Source organism: Anoplolepis gracilipes, chromosome 10, assembly GCF_047496725.1.
Source record: "Anoplolepis gracilipes chromosome 10, ASM4749672v1, whole genome shotgun sequence".
NCBI lineage: Eukaryota > Metazoa > Arthropoda > Insecta > Hymenoptera > Formicidae > Anoplolepis > Anoplolepis gracilipes.
The window spans coordinates 6,371,575-6,396,533 of NC_132979.1; the positions used below are offsets into that span (position 1 = coordinate 6,371,575).

General features: G+C 37.9%; 3 protein-coding genes across 3 annotated transcripts in view; all 3 read right to left on the reverse strand.

The window, feature by feature from the left end:
- The window catches only part of Inr-2 (insulin-like receptor-like), a 48,505-nt gene extending 33,092 nt beyond the window's left edge, over positions 1-15,413 (reverse strand). The window contains exon 1 of the mRNA XM_072900195.1: positions 15,273-15,413. The gene's annotated coding sequence lies outside the window, so the exon portion shown is untranslated. The remainder of the gene's footprint in view (positions 1-15,272) is intronic.
- LOC140669951 (major facilitator superfamily domain-containing protein 12) lies at positions 9,636-19,043 on the reverse strand. Its single transcript, XM_072900206.1, has 6 exons — positions 18,854-19,043; positions 18,488-18,770; positions 18,278-18,395; positions 17,815-18,171; positions 16,988-17,241; positions 9,636-16,667 (listed from the first exon to the last, which is right to left on the reverse strand). Exons 1-6 carry the CDS (start codon positions 19,041-19,043, stop codon positions 16,547-16,549), a joined length of 1,323 nt encoding a protein of 440 aa, XP_072756307.1. The 3' UTR covers positions 9,636-16,546.
- Positions 19,044-21,312: 2,269 nt separating this feature from the next.
- Positions 21,313-23,625, reverse strand: LOC140670111 (maspardin). Its single transcript, XM_072900612.1, has 8 exons — positions 23,430-23,625; positions 23,093-23,347; positions 22,746-22,880; positions 22,521-22,626; positions 22,312-22,432; positions 22,113-22,221; positions 21,737-21,985; positions 21,313-21,663 (listed from the first exon to the last, which is right to left on the reverse strand). The coding sequence occupies exons 2-8, from the start codon at positions 23,285-23,287 to the stop codon at positions 21,604-21,606; spliced, it is 975 nt and encodes a 324-aa protein (XP_072756713.1). The 5' UTR covers positions 23,288-23,347; positions 23,430-23,625; the 3' UTR covers positions 21,313-21,603.
- Positions 23,626-24,959: the final 1,334 nt, after the last annotated feature.

The following is a 24,959-nucleotide window of genomic DNA, read 5'->3' on the forward strand; positions in this document are numbered from 1 at the left end:
TTATACTACTAAATTTAGTTGACTCAACTATAAACAATATTCATTTGTAATGGAAATATTTTAATAACTATTATTACACACAAATTTGTGGTAAAATAATTATCAAATATTCAATTCCATCTACAATTTGATTCATTTTAGTAACTATAATCGATCAATTTTTTCAACGTAGATCACAAATGACGCATGATTAAACACATTTTCAATCATTTTTGTCGTGTCAAGGCCAGCTTTCTCTCTCTCTCTCTCTCTCTCTCTCTCTCTCTCTCTCTCTCTTTCTCTGCCTCCTTCTCTCTTGTTCGCTCCCTGTGTTCACACAATGTTTACTTATTTAAATGTATATGTGTGCCAACTAATAGACTATCTGTCATTATCTGTTAGAAGCTTTCAATTACCGCTACGGTAATCAACAACTTTGCAATCTTATCAGTTTTACAATCTTGTAGAAAAAGAATCCTAGCAAGATTGCGGTGATATTGCAATAATAATAATAACGTGTTATGATATAAAATAATCACAATCTACAAGATTGCGATGTAGCTGAAATAAGAAAGCGCTGTACAGACATGCACTAAATACATAAGATGTGCATGTACAATTACGCGGAAAATAATCGGTCACGCAATGCGCGTAGATTTACCTACGCTGTCTTATTCATAGTTTTATTTCGTAGTAAGTAAATACATACGGAGCCTCGAGAATACGTGCGGCATAGCACGTGACACCGTCGTCATCGTGACACCGAGAATTTCGGACGCGGGCTCGAAAATGTCAAGTTACAGTTTCAAATACCAGCGAAAATTTCATCATCCGGATAAATTTAGCGTAAGGAACGTATGCATGTCTCCGCATAGAATCACCTCCGTGATAGAATTATTGCCGGCCCGAAATACATCAGCTTCTGAACTTTGCAACGTTTCACGTCCTTTTTCAATCTTTTATTGTATTTCGATGATACGCAAAATATCAGACGTATAATTTTTGATCTTAATGCAATTCTGCAATTTGATCCTTTCTTCTTTATTACGCAATTATCAGAATCGCATCAAATCAGGATAATGATCCTAGCCCTCAAAAAGGTTGCTACATTGCTGGACAATAAGCGGGATAATCCGCGAATCGATCCGGTAGGCACTGAAAGTAATCGTGTTTTTGAAGCGGACAGCGCGCGAAATCGTTTTACGCGGTGATCAGCTCCGCCATGTCAACACATAGAACGAGGATCACGTGCATTTACAGCTGTACGTGTATCTCACATGCGTACAGCTGCAGTGTATTGGTAATTAATAGTTTTTAAAAATTTTTTACGGATAATATTTGAGAAAAAATTTGCTATGTAAATGAATTTTTTATAAAATGATTATAATTATAAATAACATTTATTTACTGATATTTGTTCGCGATTGAATTTGTTTCGGTTTATCTGGTCTGAGCCCGGCTTCACATGTGTACTCATACGCATATCGAACAGCTTTAGACAAACGAATATAAATACAATCGCGAACAAATATCAATAAATAAGCGTTCTTTAATTATAATAATTTAACAACAAATTATTTCCCATTTGTATGTGTGTATACAAAAAATACTTTCTTACTTTATCCGTAAAAAAATGAAAAGAAAAGAAAAGAAGAAAAAAATCAATTAACACGGTGATAGTTCACTTGTGACTGTCCGCGTTCGTCCATTTAACGCGGATCTAACTGAACGCGAACGCTCGAGAGCGAGAGCGAGAGCGAGAGCGAGGGACAAGGAATACATCGTGAAAGCGACGTAGTAGGGGGGGGGGGAACAGAGGCGACAGACGAGAGGAGTCGCGAATGGTAAGAAGGGGGAGAGGGGTACCGTCGAAGACACCGGGGTACCCCTCTCCGGGGCGGGGTGGAAGCAGGCGAGCGGAACGAGCTTCATTCACAGCGCCACGCGCCGCGCCGGCCCCGCCGGAGTCCACGTTCTACTACGAGATATTTGTGCTGTCGCGTTTGCAGGTTCGCCGACACCCGGTCGAGCGCTCGAGTTCTTCGTTGCTTGCCAAGCGTCACTTCATAATCTGCTTCGGTTGCCGCCAATCGAACGGGTGTCAGCAAAAGACATCGGTTACATTGGCGCTCGTTGTAGCTCGTGAGAAATACGCGATTTATTACGAGACTCGTGTGCGCTCGAATATTTTGTAAAACTATTTTCGAGGAATATTCCCTTTTGACCCTTTTTTTTTTTTACCAGATATTTTCGTTAAAAATATTCTACGTAAAATTAGGAAACTTTTATAGACGCAACACGTAACTTTGTAATGAGTTTATATTTATTGCGCGCGCTTTTTTAATCTTGTTGCACGATCGCGAAGGGAAAAATGAAGAGCCGCTCAAGGTTCGAAATATTAGATTTGAAAAAGTACCGACTAAAATTACATGACTGTCGTAAAAGCAAAGCGTTTTCATTTGCATAACATTTTCATTCTTTCATTATGAAGAATTATAATTAAGGTTGCTTGTGACTATAAAGTTGCAAGTCACACATGGTTGCCATCCGATTGTTCACTTGGTCGACTGCTTGCGAAGGTTAAAATATCAAAGACGCAATTTTTGAAAAATATTCTTTAAAAGAGAATTCGAGGGATTTCTCAAGGAAAGACAAGAGATTCAGATTCTTTAGATTTTCCAGAGATTACATCCGGTTATTATATCCTGATATCGAGCTGTCAACAAAATATCGCGACAATCCGCACAATTTCTGTGACTCTGACAATCTATATGGTCCCTCTCGTTTTAAACCGTTCGCAATTACGTAACGATACGCACTCTCGTGATATTAAATGTATAAATCGTATATACAATCGTATACAAATTTCCATGGCATGTCGTAATATCGTGTAATATCCGCGCAACGGTAACTGCAACTCGACGCGCGATCGATCGATGCACCGAGGAGAGGTATATATACAATTAATTAGAGACGTAGTTACAATAAAGTACGCAGCTCCGCGCGTGTACTTTATTGTGAGTATCGCGCGATACGTTGTACAGTAGATATAAAGCGAACGAGAGATATCATCTGGAGCGTTCAGATAAACGATAAACACGATATCGCTCCCCGATAAATTGCCTTCATCGAAAACTAGCGAGAAGATAGAAAAGAAAAAAAAAAAAAGGAAAAAAAACGTAGTCAAGGGCATATCAGGGGCGACGATAACTCCGTTTCTTCGCGCTGGCTAAAGGCATGTTTCGCAACCCGTCGAGTTTGATTATCTTCCTTCCTCGTTGAGAGCGGCGTTCTCGTTCTCACCGTCTTTGTCTGTCGTCACCGGGTCTCCTCTCCGTCGCCTTTCTACCGAAACGGCAAATTGAATGGAAGGAGATGGTCGATACATACCGTTCTCCGCCGCTCTCTCTTTCTCTCTCTCTCTCTTTTTCTCGACCAATTTCTCTCTTCTTCCTCGTCGTTCCTGATATCTCCAGCCAATCCAAGACGAAGACGGAGACATACGCTCGCTTTCAACCTACGACGACGTGGAGTCGGCCGCGATTACTTCGGTCCCGTCTGTTTATTCGCGCATTCCTGCTCGATGTCGCCATTGTTATAGCTCACTGCCACCATTGTTACCATTGCAGTCATTGTGCTCCAGATATTACAGATTGCTCCCACGCTATCTCCTCTCCTCTCTTCTCCGTTTCGACGCCCCCGATATCTCGGACGCACGATATAATTACGTCTTCGCCAATTTATACTCGTGTTTGTATTATTGTGTTTTGTACGATTGAGAGCGTGAAATGAAAAGGAGATTGTCTTGCGTTTTTCAGTCCTTTCGATTCAATTGGCGTTTATTTATCCGACCTATTGTCATTCGTTACTTGGGATAGCGTCATCTAACGTAATCGAAGTGCGGCGTCCCTGGGACGCTTGTCATACCACGACGCTGTGTCATCAAATGGCACGAATAATTGTGTGCAGCTTTCTTAACGGCGAGTCAAGCACGCATCGAGATAGAGAATTAATATTATTAGCACGCGATTATTTCTCGTTTGTTATTCAGATTCAGCGAATTTTCAAAGATAACGGAATAAATAATCGTAATGTCCATTATATTATCTCATAATTATCAACCAACTTTCATAAATTGCATCTAAGCAATTTCTTTTTACTCTTTTGATTATAATTCTACAAAGAGAGAGAGAGAGAGAGAGATATATATATATATATATATATATATATAAATTTAAACTTTCAGTTACAAAGCTTACAGAAAGCAGGATAACTGTATTCATATAGCAGAACGTTATCGCGCGATATATATTCGAAACGTGATGCTCTTCCTTTGCAGTCCAAAGGTCGTGACGCCATTAATATGACCGGTGGGTGCTATCAGCATGGCATCTCAGATATTTTTCTCAAGATTAATCATGATTATATATATGTGTGTGTGTGTGTGTGTGTGTATATATATATATATACACACACATATATACACGATGTTTTCCAAAGGCGAGCGTCCTAAAATAAAAATATATTTTGAAAAACACACAAAGGAACGTTTGTGTATAACGAGTACTAATCTGTTTAAGTGCTCCGCGGCCGATAAAGACCCACGCAATGAGATATAACGTTATTCTCGAGAAGCGACAACAAACACTATACCTTTATCACTGTCCAAACAAAATTACGCGTTTCACGTATGTGCCAAATGAGAGCATACGTAGAATTTCTGTCCGAATTCCACGTATGCCTTTCACGTTTGTAAAAAATCCCGTTAAGTTAATTCGTTAAATGAACGTGATCAATCGTAGCCATTTATAACTGCAAATGCAAGATATATAAAATTATTAGATTACGATGCAATAAGCGCGACACGTGGTAGGCGCGCTCAAGTACACTTTTTATTGAAATATCTACATCATTGCATAAATTACATTTAAATGCGATAATTGCCGTAAAAAGTATATTTTCCATATTTCACCGACAATTGAGTTACACTGATTATTAATTGCAATATATTATATATATATATATATATATATATATATATATATATATATATATATATATATATATTGCAATCATCCATTATTTTCATATTTTCGACGGAATCTGATTAACGAAAAATATCAAGATGCAACAAATTATCGAAATGCTCTTCAGCGCATATCGTAATTAAATTATTTTTGCATATTTATTTATTTATTATTTGTTATTTTAGATACAAGTACCGTGGAAAAACAAGTTATATATCCATATCACTGAATTACATCATCGAACGTTCCTGCCATTCCGAACGACGCTATATGTGAAATAACATCGTAATTCGAGATGATACAGCGAGGCAAATAATTTTCGACTTAAAAAAAGGACGGCATGTTTATTTATTTACCAAACAAAATAAACGGGTTCGATCATTTCGAGTATCGAGGATGTTGTTGTAAAAAAAAAAACAAAAAAAAAAAAAACGCGCGTGTGAAACAACACCTTCAAATAGGAACTCGCATGATTGGCGTCTGAAGATTGAGAATCGCTGCTGTCCGAGGGGTTGGTTGAGTGAACCGGGGCGTAGGTGGATCGTGTGCACGTGGTGGGAGAGAGTAAAAGTAGAAGGGCAAAAGGAAGTGCGATACTACGCCGCAGTATAAAGGGTGGACGATCGATGCGAGCCAAAACATTGCCACATGCCTGGGGTTCTAAGGTATACGTATAAAACTCGGGAAGAGTCCGAGAACCACGGCTCTAATAGTTATGCACGCGCAATTCGATGCTCGACAATTTCGCGGCCGTGTATTCCGGAGGTCGTAAGTGGGCGGTGAGAGGCCACGACGGAGTTACGTACATCCGCGTTGATGATAATCACGACGTAGCCGATCGATCCCCGATCTCTCTCTGGGTTTTATAACCCCTCGTCGCGTCGGTCTTCACTCGCTGGTATGGCAACGTGCCATTTTGACGCGCATATAAAAGCGACGTACGGCGAAACAATGCCAAAATTTTCACGATCTCGAGGCTTGAATATGCGGAATGGGTTGCGTGATGAAAATTATGTTATACGGCGTAGGCGTGCGCGAGTCATTCTACGTCGGGTCAGATAACTTTTTGGCCCATGTCCAATCGCGCATCGCGATCGGTTAACGACGAATAAAATTTCAGGAAGAATAAAGATCGAAAATGTGAAAAAGAAAAAAAAAAAAAAAAAAAACAAATTATCCGATTCCGCATCGAATGTAAATGGAGGCGCAATTTGTCCCATATACATTGTTGAGTAAATTAGATTCTTTACATAAAGAGATTATTATCGAGGTACGTCGTCATCGATGCCGATCGATGCGCGAGGGAGTAAATGATGGAAAAGTACACATGCTGGATATATATAATACTCCGCCGCGCGACTTACGGAAAGCCGTTAGAAAGCGGATCTAACGTGGATCGGAATGCGACGTAATGCTTTACGAGCACATATCTGGAACTGCCTGGCGTGCGAAATGTCGCCCGACGACCGGTTAAGAGGCCCATTACTGTTCACCGAGAACAAAGTCATTCTTCGCGCCAGATTCGTATATATACCTGGTGAATCGCGTTCGTTAAGTAATGGGGCGTGAAATAGAGAGATATAAATTGCAAGCTATAAATCGGAGGTATTTACGATTTTGCGCGCTATCTCGAATACGAAAAAATACATTGTACGCTCGAGATGAGGAGAGGTAAATTACGTAGTTTCGAAAGATACCCGGTAATATTCCCCGACCGTGTCGACCGGTGCTTCGCATATTTATCTACGCATCCTTGAGGTAAAATTTATCGGCCAAGACTTGGACAATGCAATGGATTTCCGAGTTTCCATCCGTAATACGCGCATATTCTACTCTAACCGCGGCTCAAGGCTTCGATGATCTATTCTGACGCAAAGAGTTCTCCCGAAGGGAAACCTATGTAGTGATGTGATACACACACACACACACACACACACATATATATATATATGTGTGTGTGTGTGTGTGTGTGTGTGTGTGTGTGTATGTATAACCGATAACTGGAATCTCTGCGCGGGTAAAAGACAGCCGGAAGCGTCGTTTCGAGAGTACGTCGAGCTGTCACAGCACTTCTCCCGACATACGCAGAATCATGATACACCGACGATCTACCGATGTATATACATCGGTGGAAGCAATATTTTTTTTTTTTTTTTTTTTTTTTTGAGAGAGACAAGTGTGAAATCAATCGCAGAAACTTTACAATTCGCGTCGCGCGCACCAACCAGCCCGATATCGCGTTACATTGATTGCAGCGATAAATAAAATGCCGTTTTAATTATTGTCTGCTCGATACTTGACAAAAAATATACTCGTTCGTTCGTTGATTTCTCTCCCGTTTCATCGCGAGATTAAATCACGCGGAAATCGTATGCCCAGCCACGTAAGAGAGAGACTTTATTGTAAAATGCCGCGCGATTATCGCGACGCGATACAAAAACATCGGCGCAGGATTCGCTTACATCGGGCGTATATCGCGAGGGAAAAAGAGAGAGAGAGAGAGAATGTGCGTCGTTTTATCTCTAATTACCTACATCGAGCGGCGAGCTATCGGATGTCGCGCTCGAGGTACGCGGACAAGGGTCGCTGTCCCCGTCGTCGGTGTCCAAGTGACCGCGGCGGCAGCCTCGTGTCGGCTGGACGTTAACCGTGCGCCGATACGATGCGTAGTACATTATGTAGTACGCCGGTGCGTAGTACGTCGTCCTCCACGCACGTCTTCCACGGTGCACGTACACACGTGTATACATATATGTATGTAGGTAACAGACGCGCCGCTAATAAGCGCTTAATCGAGCGGGAGCAAGGAGGTCGCGCGGACGATAGCAGGAAGGCGTGCGCCGCCGCCTTTTCCGCGAACCGAACTAACTACCGTCGCCGTCGTCGTCGTCGTCGCCGTCGTTGTCGTCGCCGTCGTCGCCGTCGCCGTCGCCGTCGCCGTCGTCCTCCTACCCCTCGCCGTCGCCGCGTAGCGGCGTCCTCGAGGGTTAAACGCGGAGGGGTAAGAAAGTGCGCAGTAAGGAAAAGACGGACCCCGCCCGCTCTCCGGCGTTGCTAACGCGCCGTGTTTTCCCTCCTGTAATCATCCCTTTCATTTTATCCCTGTAAATGACGGTCAGACACGTTAGAAGAAATGCAATTACTCCTTCCCGGTCTGTCTTTTGTATTTTTAGAAAAGAAAAAAAAAAAAAAAAAAAAATTGGACGATTTTTTTCAAGGAGACACTATTTTCTGCAATAATAATGTCATTTTCTTTAAAGAGAAAATTGTACGAGTTGTCAGGGGGGAATTCGAGATAAAGAAAACGTTTGTTCGAACAGCATATTTTTGTGCCGTGCACAATCTTAGGAAAATGACGCAATCTCTTTTTCTCGCCCTCTCGAGACGAAGAGGAGTCGGTGATGTAGGATCATGGAACCGCCATCCAACGGTTGAGACGGAAACCGACTGAGCCGTCTCTCTATTGTGGCATCGACGATGACCAACGGAAGAATTTGTGTAGCCGCTTTAAACCCTTCCCTCTAGTTCATTAGCATCACCATATATATATATAGCTGTACAAGATTGATGTATAAGGCCACACTTGGTATTTTTATACATATTTCATATTCGTTTGTGCGCATGATAAGCATTTTATCAAAAGTGCGGGTTGATCCTCAACGAAATTACTGAAAATATTCTGCATCAATCAGATTTCCGACACGCGCAGCCGAATGTTAACGTCAAGTTTACGCATGTGTCTTTGACTTCACGTAATCAATAATGATGATGCAAGAGAATGTCGGCTAAGATATTCGAGAAATTCGATTACATTGTTCGACGGAAAGATGCACGTTGAAGGATCTTTAAACGGTATCTGTCGGAATGCATTCCGAAGGACGGGGAGTAAGAAAGGGACCAAGAGGGGCAATAATGTGCTACTTTATTAACAAAGAGAAGCCACTTACGATACTCACTTAAATATAAAGTATCTTCGCGTAAAGAGTAAACTAAGGAAGATAGAGCACGTTTGCGTCGTTTATGAACAGAAACGCAGTGAAAGAAAACGAAGTACGAGAGCAGAGAGAAGGAGATAGATAGAGAGAGAGAGAGAGAGAGAAAGAAAACGAAGAGTTGCGGTGAGATGAAAGGAAATGGTCCACCGATCGATTCTGAAACGAACAAAGCTTCGAAAAAAAAAAAAGACAATAATACTCGATGAAAAATATCTCTATACATGATCGCCTGGACAGAAAAAAAAAAACAAAAAAAAACAAAAAAAAAACAAAAAAAAAACCGCTATGTTCGTTATATCAAAAGACTATACATCAAAAGACCAAAAGCCAACGAACTTTTTCATCGATGCCGACGATTGTAACAACTGTGTCGACAACTGCGTTGGATTTCCATTTCGGAGCGTGCGAATAGTTTTGGCACCATACGGTGCTCTCAAAATGCACACACGCGCAGATATGAAATATAGTTCCAGGAAGATACGTATCCACACACGTGTGTAAGTCACATATATATATATAGACACCGGCGCAAGTTTGCATATTTAACGACGACTTCGATGGAAGAAGGGTGACGTCGACACAGGCCGTTTTGCCTCTCGTCGTCGTTACAAGCCGCACAAAACCTACCTACCTACCTTCCTTCCTTCCTTTCTTCCCCCTTTCACTCGCTCGGCGATGTACTCTCGGGACACCCGGTACTCGCCTTGCGTGGAATGCGGTTTACATTCCATTTTATACATCTAACTAAGTAAAATGCACGATCGAGATGCGAGCGCGGACACGAACAGAGTCGGTTCTTCAACATTGAAAACGCTGATTTAGCGTCGACAGGGTTACCGTTTACCGGCGCAAAAAACTGTCCTTAGCAAAAAAAACTAAGTAAAACGCACGGCCGTTTATTTTACGACGAACGTGCTTTACGAGTTTCTCCTAGCGATAAACGGGTCAATTGTATTCACGCTGACGAATTAACGAAAAGATCGGTGAGCGATAAGGATAGAAAATACACGTCGCGTGAGGGTCCTCAACTCCTCAACAGAGTTGGGACTTGGCACCAAGTATGTAGGAAAAATGATCGCAAAACGTGGAATAATTTGTCTTTTGAACAAAATTGAAATAACGTGATCACTTTAATAAACCTTTAGCCTCCTTGAATATAAATGTTATAAATCGGCAATTTTTTTTTTTTCAATCGGAAAGACGTAATTACTACCCTTGAAGTTTGACTTTTTTCTCATGTCGCGAGCCAATGTCGTTTTAATAGCATGATAATTCATTCAGCTTGAATAATGTCATATTACTAATTACGACTATTTACAGCGGCATGATTACGAAGCGATTGCTAATCGCTTCGTAATCATGCCGTCGTGAATGCATTATTAATTATTGCAAAACGAGCAATGCGCTTAAACAATTTTCTAAGAATGAAAGCACCGTTGCAATTGACACGGTTGACAATATACTTGACGATAATATAAAAGGCAATAAACGAATTAGCGAGCGAATTGCAATTCGATCTCTAATTAAACCGCTCATACCGTGTTGTTCTCTACATATGTAAATATATTAAATTGAAATTTCTCTACAAAAAACAAATAATAAGATAATAGATATACGATTATGTTTACTTTTCGATTGGAAAAATTATAAAAACGAACAAGGCCAAGCACAACGTATAATTATAAAAAAATTGTTTTAAAAATGGTTATTAGTATAGCTAACGAGGCACGCAGCTGCACGACGAGCTTGGCGTTGATGGCTTTACGTTGTACAAAGAGTAGTATGTGGAAAATTGTGTGCAACAATGTATGCATAAGCGGCGCGCAGCGCGGGAATGCGCCACGAAAGCACGCTCTCTTAGCAATTATCGTCGTCGACAGTCTTGAGAAATCGTCTCTCTTATACGGGAGATTTAGCCATTAGTCGGGGAGAATTAGCTATCTAGATGCGAGAAGGATCGTTTACTTTAGTAAGATCTTTCCTCGATTACTCCAGAGTCGAGATTTCTATGCGCTTCTGTCAATTCTTCTGTCAATTCGATTGCACGAAATTTCGTGCAATTTTTATTTCACGCTCGTGTCTCGTAAAAATATGATGACGCAACAGATTCGGAATCACGGGTTCTCTTTAGCGTAATAACAATACCGACCAATCGTCCGGTTGGGCGCATGTGCCCTTGGTACGTGTTAATAGCGCAACAGCAGTAGCGGTGACATTCCGTGCCATCGTTGGCGTAGTTCTCTTTCGCTCGGGGAGCAAGCTATCCAATTACGATACAGCGAGCGGAGTCGGCTGTTAGACGTCATCGTCGTTTCTGTGGATTAGTATTGTCAGGCGAAAACAGCAGGCGACAATAAAATATAGCTTCCAGTTATAAACAATTAAAAACACTTGTTTTATCGTTCGTTCGAATAAACTCCAACCTCTCGTCAATTGACACGCAGGCATATAAGATGGATCGGGAAAACATAATACTATAAATCAAAAGATGATTGTCTGAAATTATTTCGCGAAAGAGAGACAATGCTTTTATTAGAATCTCTCCTCCTATTGAAAAAAAAAAAAGAAAATTAAAGTTTGTCTTGTATATATTTTAGATAGATTTCTTTTTAATAATATTGTATATAAATTGATCTTATATATTTATTTTATATTTATATATTAACAATCCCCCCATCGAACTTGACGAGATTTATATAACGTAACAACTGTACGAATTAATCAAATTTTAAATGTGTTATTATTAATGTTTCAAATTTCAAAGTCAATTTTTTTCTTATATAAAGTTTCGTATGGAAAAAAAAAATTATTTCACGTTTTCGACTTATTTTTCCAAGAGAAATCACCGCTTTTATCGTTCTACTGCGTTTGCTGACTCACTTTGTGTGTAACATGCTTAGGTCAGGCCAGATATATGAGACGTTTAGGCCAGATCAGGTCAAATAGTTAAAAATCGCGAAACCTTAGAATTTTTAGATTAGCTTAAATCTTTCTTAAGGAGAAACTACACGCGACCCCTTTGTATCAAAACTTAACATATGTAATATATTTCGAGATTCATGATGAATTTGACATTGCACAAAGTACTTTTAGCCTTTTAAAAGATGAAATTAATAATTAATTTAGAATTAAAGATTTACTCTCTAGAATTAAAATTTTTCGTGGATTTTTGTGTATAGTCATTATAAAATTTTCATGATACAATCACTATAAAAAAATTAATTCAAAGTATAAAATAATATTTATTATTTTGAGATATTATATTTACAAATCAAATATTTAATTAAATTTTTTTTTGATAATTTATTTAATTTATTTATTTAAAATTGTTAATTAATTTATTTTATATTTTAAAAGGCTAAAAGTGCTTTATGCACTTGTTAAATTCATAAATCTCGAAATACATATAACATATGCATTAACCTTTAACATGTACCTAGTATTCCTGTAGTTCTTTCTTAAAATTTTAACTATCGAAGAATAGAAATTCTACTTTTCACATAACCAACTAGACTACATTTTATAAATCATATATAATTATAATTATATATAATTTATAAAATGTGGTCTAGTTGGTTACGTGGAAAATAGAATTTTTATCTTTCGATAATTAAAATTAAATATATTATTATAGTGATTTTTCAAACTCGCAAATTTGATTTTTTTAATGGTAAAAGCGTATGGCTAAGGTGACAGCAAATACATGTTGACATTACGAGATATATTGATAATTTCAGAGACAGTCTTTGATCTCACTGAATATTATAAAATTCTGAAATATCATCGCATTGGCGCACAGATTCATTTTTGCCAGAAATAAAGTGTCTCTCTGACAATTCCAACAAAAAAAAAAGTACTGGCGTCCTCTCGTGATTTGCGACGACAGACAAAGAATAAACGCATCTCTAACGCTTATAAGAATGACAAAACGCGAGGCAGTGTAGCTCGACGTTATTACCTGTCGTTAATGTCAGCCGTCAATAATCCAATAGCATTTTTACGAATATTTCCAAGGCTAAACGTCCAGCAAACTTTTTACTTATTTCGCTTCAGTTAAGGCATACCTCAGGCAACAACCTCTGCCCGATGTCTACGATGTCGTAAAAGTCATCGTTACTCGCGCGGTTCCGCGTTATTTTTTGTGCCGCCAGCTCAATAAGAAGGCGCATTTTCAGCAATAAAGCGCGAAATAACGACATAAGAATCAATTAATCGATTTCTATATGTCATCTGAAGAATCGATATTCTCCCTGAGTATCTTATTTTCGTAATATAAATGTATGCGTTTTTTTTTTCTTCCCTCGAATATATATTATAATAGTTTTTGAATTTTTAATTCAATAACTATAACAGAGAATACGAGCATACGTACTTACTATCAATCAAACTTATCAAACGTATCTTATTAGAAATCAACGAACAGAACGTTCGATCGATACTCTCGTGTCGTCGCATCGTTCGCCGACTCGGAAATAATCGCGAAAAGGAACGGCCTCCATTTTCGGACGATACGGTTAGACGAGAAAGGGGCTGGTATAACGAGCGGCGTCTTCTCGACTTCCAACGCGTCTACAAGACTGAAAATTTGCATTACTTCAATTCAGCAGAATTAAAATCAAACTCGTCATTAAGATAATCTTATAGAAACTCTCATGATCAAAAACTATCAACACACGTGTTTCACGAACATCTGTTGACAGATCAATTTTCCGAAAGATTGAATATCTCGTTTTTGCATTAGCTTAAAAGAGAATTTTTTTTTTAAAAAGACGAGAGAGAGAGAGAGAGAGAGAGAGACGGATGCAGCGTTTGTTGTTAATGCTAGCAAACTTAGTTTTATAAATCGACTATCGAGGATAATAGAGACACTTTAGAAAGAGGCTTGGGTGAAGGACAATATATAATACGATAATAATCTAAAAGAGCATAAAGAATGGACTTTCTTTGTGCTTTCTCTCGGCAAAGAATGCTTTGATGTTAACTGAAATCGGGTCTCGGCAGCGAGACGACAAAGTCGTGCGTCGTGCCGAAACTCACGGTCCGCACGAGACGTGCGGTCCTTCTCTTTCTCTCTCTCTCTCTCTCTCTCTCTTCCAAAAACGGAGCGCCGTCGTCGCGACTCGCGACCCATACGGCACGGAACATCGCAGCAACATTGCGGCAATGTTGCTGCCAATGTTCCATGCTGCATGGGGACGTTCGCTCTCGCGACGCGACGGCGCGGCGACGGCGACGGCGAACGAGGTTAGCCGAACAGCCGCGAGGTCAGTGACTAAAGAGAGAAATATCGCCATCTAATCGCCGTCGTCACGCCGTCCCCTATCGACATGCCGTCGATTTTACCCGCAGCAAAACGACGTCGTGCGCGTCTAGCTTTGAGATTCGAAAGAAAAATAACGACCGCCTACGCGTATCTTCCTTCGACGAAAAAAAAATCGCTGCCGCCGCCTCCTACGTCGAGCCGTTTCGCTTCCTCTCTTTCTCTCCCCTTCTCCTTTCCCTCGCCCCTCTCACTCTCTCCCTATCCCTCTCTCTCTTTCTCTCTCTATCTATCTATCTTTCTCTATTCTCTTCTCGCAAACGAACGAATAATTTACACGGCGCGTTTGGAAGCCATTAATACGCGCGTGAAAGCACGCGTGTTCCGTACGAAAAGCACCTTTTCGTCGGCAGCTCCACAATGTAGCGTCCGGTTGCGAGAGGAACAACGCCCAGAGGAACGACGCAACGCTCCGAAAAAATTTCGAGTGTTACCTGCGCGCACCTTTTGCCTAACCTCCTTCTCGCTCTTTCTCCGATCGTACCTTTTTTTTTTTACCGAGGACGAAATGAGAAAAGGGCGATTCGGAGTATTATTTTTTTTTTTTTTTTAATAGAAAAATCTTAACAGAAAATTTAGACATATATGCATACATAAATACACACACACATATACATACATATATATATATATATATATATATATATGTAGAGAGAGAGAGAGAGAGAGAGGGGGGGGGGAGAGGAGAAGAGAAGCATCTCCACGGTCGAAAGTCGAAAACGAAAGTCAAAAACAAAAGCTGAAAACACGTTTTACGACAGAAAAAGGAGCGCGAGAATCAATATTGCACGGAATTTAGCGCGATAATAACCGAATCGCAGATGAGAAATACGTCACATGTAAAAGAGACGCGTGTCGTCTGGCGCGCGCGCGCGTGCGGCGAAAAAGAAGAAAAAGCGACCAAAGATGACGCGAAGAAGAAAGCGGAGGAGAAGGAAGAAAGGCACTCACCTGGAACGCGGCGTCCACTCCGTCGGGAACTCGGACGAACGTGTCTCGGAGTCATCACCTCCGTCGCGCCGACGACTCCCTTGTCTCGCCTCCGGATCGAAAGTCGCCGTTGAGCCTCGATTAAGAGATAGACAGAGAGAGAAAGAGAGAGAGAGAGAGAGAGAGAGAGAGAGAGAGAGAGAAAGAGAGAGAGAGAGAGAAAGAGAGAGATCCGGTACGGCGAGCACTGTAAACACTTTTCTTCGCAAACGAGAGACGAGAGAAACAACACACTTACACCCACGTAAAACACACCGAGACGGTCCGCGGCAAATGGTATCGAGTCGCTTCGTACGTCCGAGCTAATTATCATTTATTTATTCCTCGACCGTTTCTCATCTCCATCTCTGAATAGAGGGAGATTTCTGCAGACGACGACGACGACGACGACGTTGCGACGCGCGACCAAACAGCCGTGTCTCGTTAGCGAACAAATATACGGTTAATGCGCGATCGTTGGTTCGGGACGCGCGAGATTCCCCGCGCGACTCGACACACACAACTTGTTTACTAGAACGCGCACCACGCCATGCCCCGTGAACGTGCGTCCGCGCGACTCCCCCCTCCCTCTGTCTCACCGCCAGCCCCACGCCAGCCAAACAAAATAGGCGTCTGCGCAATGGCTCGCCGCCCCGTCTACGCTCTCCCTCCTACCTCTTACTTCCCGGTAAGCTTTGTACGCACGATAAAGCGAATGTGCCTCTCCGCCTTGACGTACTACGACGCAACCGCGACGAGCCAGCGCGGTATGTAACGTGCGAACAAGCGGGTCATCGTACTCTCGCGCCATCGCCGCGATGGCGACGCGCCTTTTCTACCGAACGTTTCGTAAAACGCACACCCGGCGACATCTGACGTGCTTGAGTCAAATTAATAAAGAAACGACGGCTGATCTCGAGATCGATAAATCGAAAAGAGGAGAGATTAGAGAGGTAATAGTTTTTTTTTTTTCTTTTTTTTTTTTTTTTTTAAATTCTTCTGAACTTTTAACACGTAAAATGATAACACGAGTATAAAAAGAAAAAAAAAAGGTAAGAAAGATAATGGATTTTTTTTATTGTAACCCTGATATAAAGACATCACGAGTATAAAAAAAAAAAAAAATGAAATAATAGAGCGTCGTCAATATACAATATGCGCTTTTATATATCGCTTGATGTATGTTCAACGAGAAGATAAATTAAATTACCTATACAGAGATAATGCGAAAGGCATTATCGATCCGTCATTCTGTCTCAAGTTAGGCAACGGGATACAGATATCAGAGTTATAAGTCCCAGTATCATCGAGGAAGCGCACACGATGGACAATGTGTCGCGGTTATAATTGAAACAAATTTCTTTGTCGCTGCATCTCCTGGAAAAAAAAATAAAAAATATTGATAAACGGATATATGTATGAATAATGAAATAAACCGATATGAAATTCCGTTCGCAATCCGACGTCGTTAAAAATAAATTTTCTACGGAATAAATTTAATATTCTATATATCCATGGCTCTCTCTCTCTCTCTCTCTCTCTCTCTCTCTCTCTCTCTCTCTCTCTCTCTTTCTCTTTGTGCGCGCGCGAATCAATATATCGCATATATAAAATTGCAACTTGTTTAATTAAATAAAATTCAATCCGCACCGGGGGGGAGGGGGGAGGGGGAGGGGGGAGGGGGGGACATCACTCACCACTTCTCGATGAATATCACCACGAGGCCGGTGATGATTTTATCGAGGAACGTGACGATGGAATACACGAGCGCGCTACGTTCCGTTCTGGAGCCGATTAATTCGGCGGTGACGCTCAATGCGGTGACCATCGTAATGGAGCTTCCCGCGCCAATTAACACGGCGATGACGTATACGACCGTTGTGTTACCCGTGACAAATTCCGTAACGACTGCCGCCGCTAATCCAATCGTAGCGCCGAGAAAGTAGCACACCTATTTTCGATTCAGCGACATGCGAATATTAATATATCCTTTTTTGCTTTTTTCTTCTTCCTCTCTAGTCACTTAAGTAGAATCAGTCCAAATGTCATTGGAAGCAGTGAAATATTCGCTGATTTCTTTGAACTAAATATTCAAATTTAGAATTATATACATACACTTTTTTTTACTCAAACTCAGATATTTCTTTAATGAAATTAAAAAATAATTAGAAGAATATAATAATATAATAATTTTTGCATTGCTTTTTTTAGAAAAAATAAAATTTAAGAAATGACGGAAAATAACCCATATAATCATATTTAAATTAATATTTGATATTGACTTTTTAAATATTGTATATATATATATATAAGATGTACATTTTAAAATATTATTTGATTGCAAGGAGTCCTTATCGATTAATTAATTTAAATCATAATCAATTCTTTTATCGATGATTGAAAGGAGCCGTTATCAATTAATTCTTTTCAGTGATATATTTCATTGTTTGCAGCGCTACCGAAAATACTACCTGTCGATGACAATACAATGATTCTATTTAAGAAAGTATCATCAAAGACTTACCTTGGTACCGCAACTTCTGTTGATGTATTTAAGTAACAAAGCGGCCACGAACGAAGATACATACGAGACCAATGGCACAGTGGCCAAAGCCTGCTTCCCGCCAATTTCGGTCTCCTCTATATACAATGGCAGATACACTGTGCTGAGAGTAATGAACAATCTACTCGCTACGTAGAGCATCGCGACTCTCAACAAGATCGTGATATCGATCCATGATATTCGACGATTCGACAATCCAATTCGCTCCTCGATGTTCCCTTTCGGGGATGTTGCTCGTTCCAAGAGATTCGTTTTTAGAAAAATGTGAAAAAAAACGGTCGCGGTCAGACCGAGGCTCGTGAGAACCAGGACAATATTCTGTAAATTACATAAAACGAATGTTATAACGCGTTGTAGCGTTCTCTTCTTTCAGAGAACTTTCTCTTATAATTTCTTTTTCGACGCGCGGCTTCTTCCTACGTACTCTGAATTTATATTCGTCCTGCTGATTCAATGACTGAACCATCGATTCTTCACTAGTTGGTAAAACTATCCACGTAACTATAAAAACTACCACGGCCGCGCTAACTTGGGCAGAGTATCTATAATCAAATTTATCTTGATTTAATTCGCGAACAGGGATAAAGTAAAGAAAGGGGGGGAGAGAAAAAAGACCTTGTTACAATTCACATACCTTATTGCAGTCAAATCAGCTCGAGCCAGGAGAGAATTAGTTAACGAGGGAATCATTGATAGATGAGAGATCTGTACGGCCGCCCAGCCTATTTGAAATATTGTAATACTCATTACGTATAAAACCATGACCGTTGTAATGGACGAATTGGCGAAACCGCCGAATATTATGGGAAAGGACAGAGTGACCATGACAGAACCGACAACGTGCCAGATCTTCTTCTTGCTGTAACGATCGACCAGGAAACCAAATACAGGCGTCGCAATTGCGTCGATGACTTGTCCTTGAATGAAAATTGTTTCGACATTAATCAATCGTTGACTATGATAACGTCATTCACACGTGTATAAATAATTGCACGCGTACCTAGGAGCATAAGCGCACCGGCGATGACAGGTTCTAACAATGCCACTCGTTGAAGATAGATTAGAGTGTAGGTGAACCACATGGCGGCCGCCAGGTCGTTGAAGACGTGTCCAAGAGCGTAAGCGAATTTCGTGGACGTCGCTATCCTCCCGCTGTCCACGAGACGCGTTCGCTCGCTGACGTTATCCATTTTTTTTTTTTTTTTAAGAGTGCGTATATTTTCCAGGATTTACGCAGAAGTGAAACCTTTCAGGATTCTGGCGAATCCATTATGATATTATTCCAATTTATCGCGCTCTCGAAAAGTAATCTACAAGAAAATGAAATCTGGATGATTAAAATTTAACAGGAGATACCACTTGGGAAAAAAGATTACTGATGATAACGCATAGCGTAGATAGAAACAAGTCAAGTTTGACAATTAGATAATAAAATATTCTAATACTTAACACTTAACTGTACTGTAATAAATATGAAAATAAACATTTTTTTAACGACGTTGTTTCTTTTTAAGGTAAACCTGTGGTTAGCGTTCCTTTCACTTGATTATATTTTGCTGCAAGCTATTTCCCCTTAGGATAATTCTTGTTAGGACGGTTGCGTGATAGTTACAGATAAGTTTGTGAAAAACATATGTATCAACACGTTTCGTAATGTCATACGAGGGATTAGATATAGAGCATATGTCGATAATAGAATGTCTTATTACAATAATAATGATGTAGCCGCTTCGATCCAATTATTCGCTATATGACTCATTAAGGGTGACAAATTACAGGAAAAGTCTCTAAAAACTCTGGCAAAAAATTTTTAAATATTAAAATAAAATATATGCGCACACGTATACATATTTTAGAAATTTAACATACAGCTTCAAAAAATTAATCAATCTAATATTTTACAGACAATACGATCAGACAACACAGTAATCGACAAAGAGAGAAAGCTTGAGAATCTTTTTTTAAATTTCAGAAACTAAATTGCACAAAAAAATGAAAAAACGAACAAGAAACACCACCTTGCCAACACGTGCCTCACTTTACGATTGAAAAAGAAGTTGCTAAAATTTGTTGAAAAAATAATCAGTTTGCAGTTTACGTGATGTATCAATCCGAACGATCAATGTTTTGAAACGTGTCGGATTGATACGTGCCTTATTGTGAACTATGCACATGAAGATTAAAGAATGAAGATTGGAAATTGATCGGTCAGAAGAAATTTTATCTCCTTTTATTTTAATTAGTTAAATTCCAATTTTTAATCTTCAATCTTCAATCTTTAATCTTTTGATGTTTAATTTGATACGGACTTTAAAGTTATTAAAAAATTTTCTATTCATCACGATGGACACACTATCGCGATCGCATACCGGCTGCGTTGCGTGCAGGTGACAGACTGAGCTTTGAGACGTGCATTATACACATACGTCGTTCTTTACAAGAGAGAGATTATGCCAATTCAACAGGAAGATTATTTATGGGACAATATTGGCTACAAGTATGATAACGATAATCTTATCTGCATGTGAATCTCACATGTCGAACAAATCAAAACTCTCATTAATCTTTTTAATAAAGCACTTTTTCATTTTTACGTAAAAAATATCAGATAATATCCATAATGTTTATGTATGTGTGAATATTTTTGAACAAGTTTAATATTTATGAATAAATTTTACAGGTGAATTCTTTTTTGTTAATTTAGATATTTCGATGAAACTCCATATGTAATTAAAAATTCTTTAGCATTTTTTGTAGAGAGATTTATACAATATACATTATGCAATTATTATATAAAATCATGAAAATAAATCTTTGATGTGTCAGTGATTTAAAATTATGTATACAATATTAGCCAATTAAAATATTATTAAAAAATCAACGGGAAAAAGAAAAATTTAAAGGAAACTAATACAGACAATAATGTTGTATACGTATACTGGACAGGCCATGTAATACGAGATTGCAAGAGAAATACGAGCGAGTACACATGAGGAAATCGATACCAAGCTAGTTCTTATACGGTCTCCCGGTCAGACGACCTAGCAAACTATGGTCAACGTCTCACTTTGCACACCATAATTGTGTTGCTTTAAAATACATACTAGACCTCAAGAGAATAAGAACGAAAAAAAATGGATAAAATACACAGTTAAAAATTGCACGCCTAAATAGATTCGCATTGCATAAAGTTTGAAAATATTTAGTCGTGAATTCTTGTTATTATAGACGTTTAAAAAAATTTATTTTGGAAATGCTAAAATTATTTATATATAATAAATATTTATAATAATTATTTATATATAATAAAAGAATTTGTAGAAAAGTATACTTGTTAGTAAAAATGCATTTATTTTTGTTTTAGCTTGCGATAATAGAATATTTTTTCAGGTAAAAGAAAATCAGAATATTATAAAATATAAATGCTCTTTATATTTCAGGAACTAAAATACATGTATTTGACATAAAGAATTTAAAAACAGTGCTATGCATCATATCATGTGTAATATTTGGACATTGTTACAAATTACTTTATTAAAAGCTAAATTGAAACATGTCAATCAAATCAAATCTTTAATTCGATAAAAAATATTTGTATGTTTGTCTCGAATTTTAATATCCTCTTATAAATATTCATATTTTTAATATCGTTTTATATTATCCATATATTTTTAATATCTTCCTATGAATAATGGAATCCTTCTTTGTCTTTGATCAATATTTAATTTTTCCTAACATAAACGTATTATGCTAAGTTTTAGTCTTTTCTGAGGCTGCATATTCGGTGCCCTCAAACTGTCTTAAATGTATCTGAAAACAAATCTCTGATGCTTTATCAATTATCAATAATAAAAAATTTTATTTAATCACTTTAGAAATTTACCTGTAAATGCAAATTAACTTCGGCAGATCGACTCAAGTATGGAAAATTTCCACCGCTTTTCAAATGAGCCAATTTTGCATTCGGATAGCATTTATACATTTCTTCTCTAACAGCATTTGATAAAGCATATTCATCAAAAACGTCTATTATTGTCACTGGTAAATGACATATCTTTTGAGGTTGTACATAACAATTTATGCAATTCATTGTTAAACGAGATGCTAATTCAGGTTGTGTTAAGCTCTCCAGCTAAAAATTATAAAAAATTGTGAGAAATATATATATATATAGAATTGAAAATAATTTTTCAAACAAAATATTCTGTATATATTTCCCTTGTCTTTCCACAATTTTTCAAGAAAATAGAGATTCATACCCGTTCTACCATAAAATCGATTGCCTCTACAATTTCTTCATCAACCTTTTCTGTTGCAAAATTTCCCATTACCATTTTCTTTAGTACCAACGAAGGTAAAATCCAAAAACTGCAAACATAAGAAATATAATAATAACAGGGAACCAATATAAAATTGATTGAGTAAATTATTTTATAAATAATACAATGATTTACTTACACTGCTGCGGAATCGTTGTAACTAAATACAGATGTATCAGTAAAAGTATTGCACAAAATTAAAGATACTACTCTGGGACAGTGCACATTTATTTCTGTAAACTTCTGCGCCAGAAAACCACCTGCGAATATAAAATTTATTAATTATGCATTTTATTTGTAAGATTGCATATGAATTTAAAAATAAATATTTTGCTTATACGTTCTAACCTAACGAAGCACCAAAAAGATGGACCTTGTCAAGTTCCAGGTAATCCAATAGTTTTCTGAATCCATCACACCATTCTTTTATACTCCAATATACCGGTGGCTCAGCCTATAAAGGTGAACTTCCTGGGTCAAGCGTTACAGGTCAACTGTTGCATCAATATGATGTAAACAAAATCTTTTACACTACTTTGCATATACATTTAAATGCTTTTACATTAAACTCACTGATATAACTCTATAACCTTTGGCAGCCAGGCTTAATATTTGCCTAAAAAAGATATCAGCAGTGCCACAGACTGGTGGAAGACATATAAGCGGGCACTTGACAGTTTTTGGATTGGAATCGTACACCTTCCATCCCTGAAACAATTGCATTTCCATAAAGATATAAAGTTAGTTACTATTTTGTTATTTTCTTCGACGTTCAAATAGTTTTAAAATCACAAAGTGTTGCATCTTTACTAGACACAATACTGTCATAAAAAACAAAACAAGATAAACATCAATAAATAGTTATTTTATCAGTGTTGACAAATTTTTTAAACACAAAAATAAATAAAATAAAATAATACCTTGGTGCCGTCGGCATCGACGACGATCTTTCTCAGTGGTACCGAGCTACGGAAACTCAAATATTCCTGAGAACTTGACAGTTCGCTCGAGTAAGACATGCTTTCTTGCCGAGATAATTCTGAACGTCGCACAACGTAACCGCTACTTGATGTTACTTCGTCGTATACTTTTCGATGCCAGGGAAAAGAGCACATTAATTACTATAGCGTGGTTCGTCACCACGTCACCGTTTATATGATAATATATTATATCGCCTGATTGTGAATTGTAAAAAAAAATGAAATATATATCAATCATGCAAGGAATACATAGCTTCGTATATATATATATTGCAACCTCTTTGATGACGATGGGACACGTATTGTTTTCTATTTTTGAATGTTTTTAGATAGGCCTTGCATCGTTGTTTTTATAAGGTTGCTAATAATAAAAAAGTCTTTTGTATAAAAAAAGTAATTTCTTCAAAGAACCGAAAATTTTAAGTCCGACTGCGGATAACTGGAAATGTAACCACTGTCAGAGAGAAGCCTGAGAGGCGCCATGAAGCCGTTTTTGAGGGAACCCATTTTCACCGCGGTACAGTGGCGCTAACTGGATCGATTTTAGAGCCGATGGAACTACGTAGCTGGATCGACTTTCCAGCGGTTCGCGTCCATGCTAGATCCACAAATTATGGTTCGCGTCCGTGCTAGATCCATAATTGCGGATCTCAAAAGTACGAAACATACACATATACATTTATTAATATTTTATTACATATTATTAACTGCAACTGCGCGTGATCTTTTTTCACTTTAACATATATTATGAAGTAATATATATACGTGTATATATATATATATATATATATATATATATATATATATATATATATATATATATATATATACAATGTATGTATGTATAAAAAATGCTCAATTTATTTCACATAAAATTTAATGTTTTAATGATTTCAATAAAAGTACTTTAATAAGATATATATGTGTATATTACTCCAATAATAAATATTAAAATGAAAAAATGAAAAAAAGATCATACGCAATAATGTGTCGTACTTTATTGAGACTTAAAATAATTAATATGGATCTAGCATGAACATACGGTCGTTTTATTACCAATAAAATATAACATATATGAAACATTTTTTTCTAAACCGAATCACCCTTCGTTCCAAAATTGTATTCGACGTAAAAAAATCTTGCATACAAATGTAATTGTAGGCATAAAGCTATCAAAAGCCACGTGGGCTTTTGAAAAATTCAAGACGACAGATCTAATACAGCAGGTCCAATATCATTGTATAAAATTGAATCTCGTTAAAAAATCAGCCGATTTTCTCATATATTTATGACATACCGTATAAAACAATGTAATAACGAGATTTAATTTTATACAATGATATTAGACCCGCTGTATTTTAGATCTGTCATCTTGAATTTTTCAAAAGCTCACATGGCTTTCGATATAGCTTATGCCTGCAACTACATTTGTTTGCAAGGAGATTTTTTTACGTCGAAGACAATTTTGTAACAAAGAGTGATCCGGTTTAGAATGAATGTCCCATATGTATATATATAATTTTATAATAGCGAATAAAATCAAATAATTTTTATTTCGTATTTTGTTAATTTAAAAGTAATTTATTGGATTAATAAGTTTTATTTGCGATTAAAAAATGACACTATACATATAAAACATAAGTACGACATAAATCGAATAATTTTTAATTAGATTAACCATACATATTAATTAAAAATAATTCGATTTACGTCATGTTTGGTGTCGTTTTATGTAATGTTAATTTTAACATTTTTTGCATGTCCTAGAAAGTTCACTCTAAATTTTAAGTTAAAATAACTCGTTTAT

What these genes read in the sequence shown, in the direction of transcription:
- LOC140669951 (XM_072900206.1), bottom strand. Translation starts at nt 19,043, where the DNA reads ATGGATAACGTCAGCGAGCGAACGCGTCTCGTGGACAGCGGGAGGATA. An exon ending in ACAGAAGTTGCGGTACCAAG is followed by an intron (nt 17,242 to 17,814) that starts GTAAGTCTTTGA and finishes AATCGAAAATAG; the next exon opens with GTGTGCTACTTTCTCGGCGC. An exon ending in GTGATATTCATCGAGAAGTG is followed by an intron (nt 16,668 to 16,987) that starts GTGAGTGATGTC and finishes TTTTTTTTCCAG; the next exon opens with GAGATGCAGCGACAAAGAAA.
- LOC140670111 (XM_072900612.1), bottom strand. Translation starts at nt 23,287, where the DNA reads ATGTGCTCTTTTCCCTGGCATCGAAAAGTATACGACGAAGTAACATCA. An exon ending in AAGGTTATAGAGTTATATCA is followed by an intron (nt 22,627 to 22,745) that starts GTGAGTTTAATG and finishes TCACCTTTATAG; the next exon opens with GCTGAGCCACCGGTATATTG. An exon ending in TCGATTTTATGGTAGAACGG is followed by an intron (nt 21,986 to 22,112) that starts GTATGAATCTCT and finishes TATAATTTTTAG; the next exon opens with CTGGAGAGCTTAACACAACC.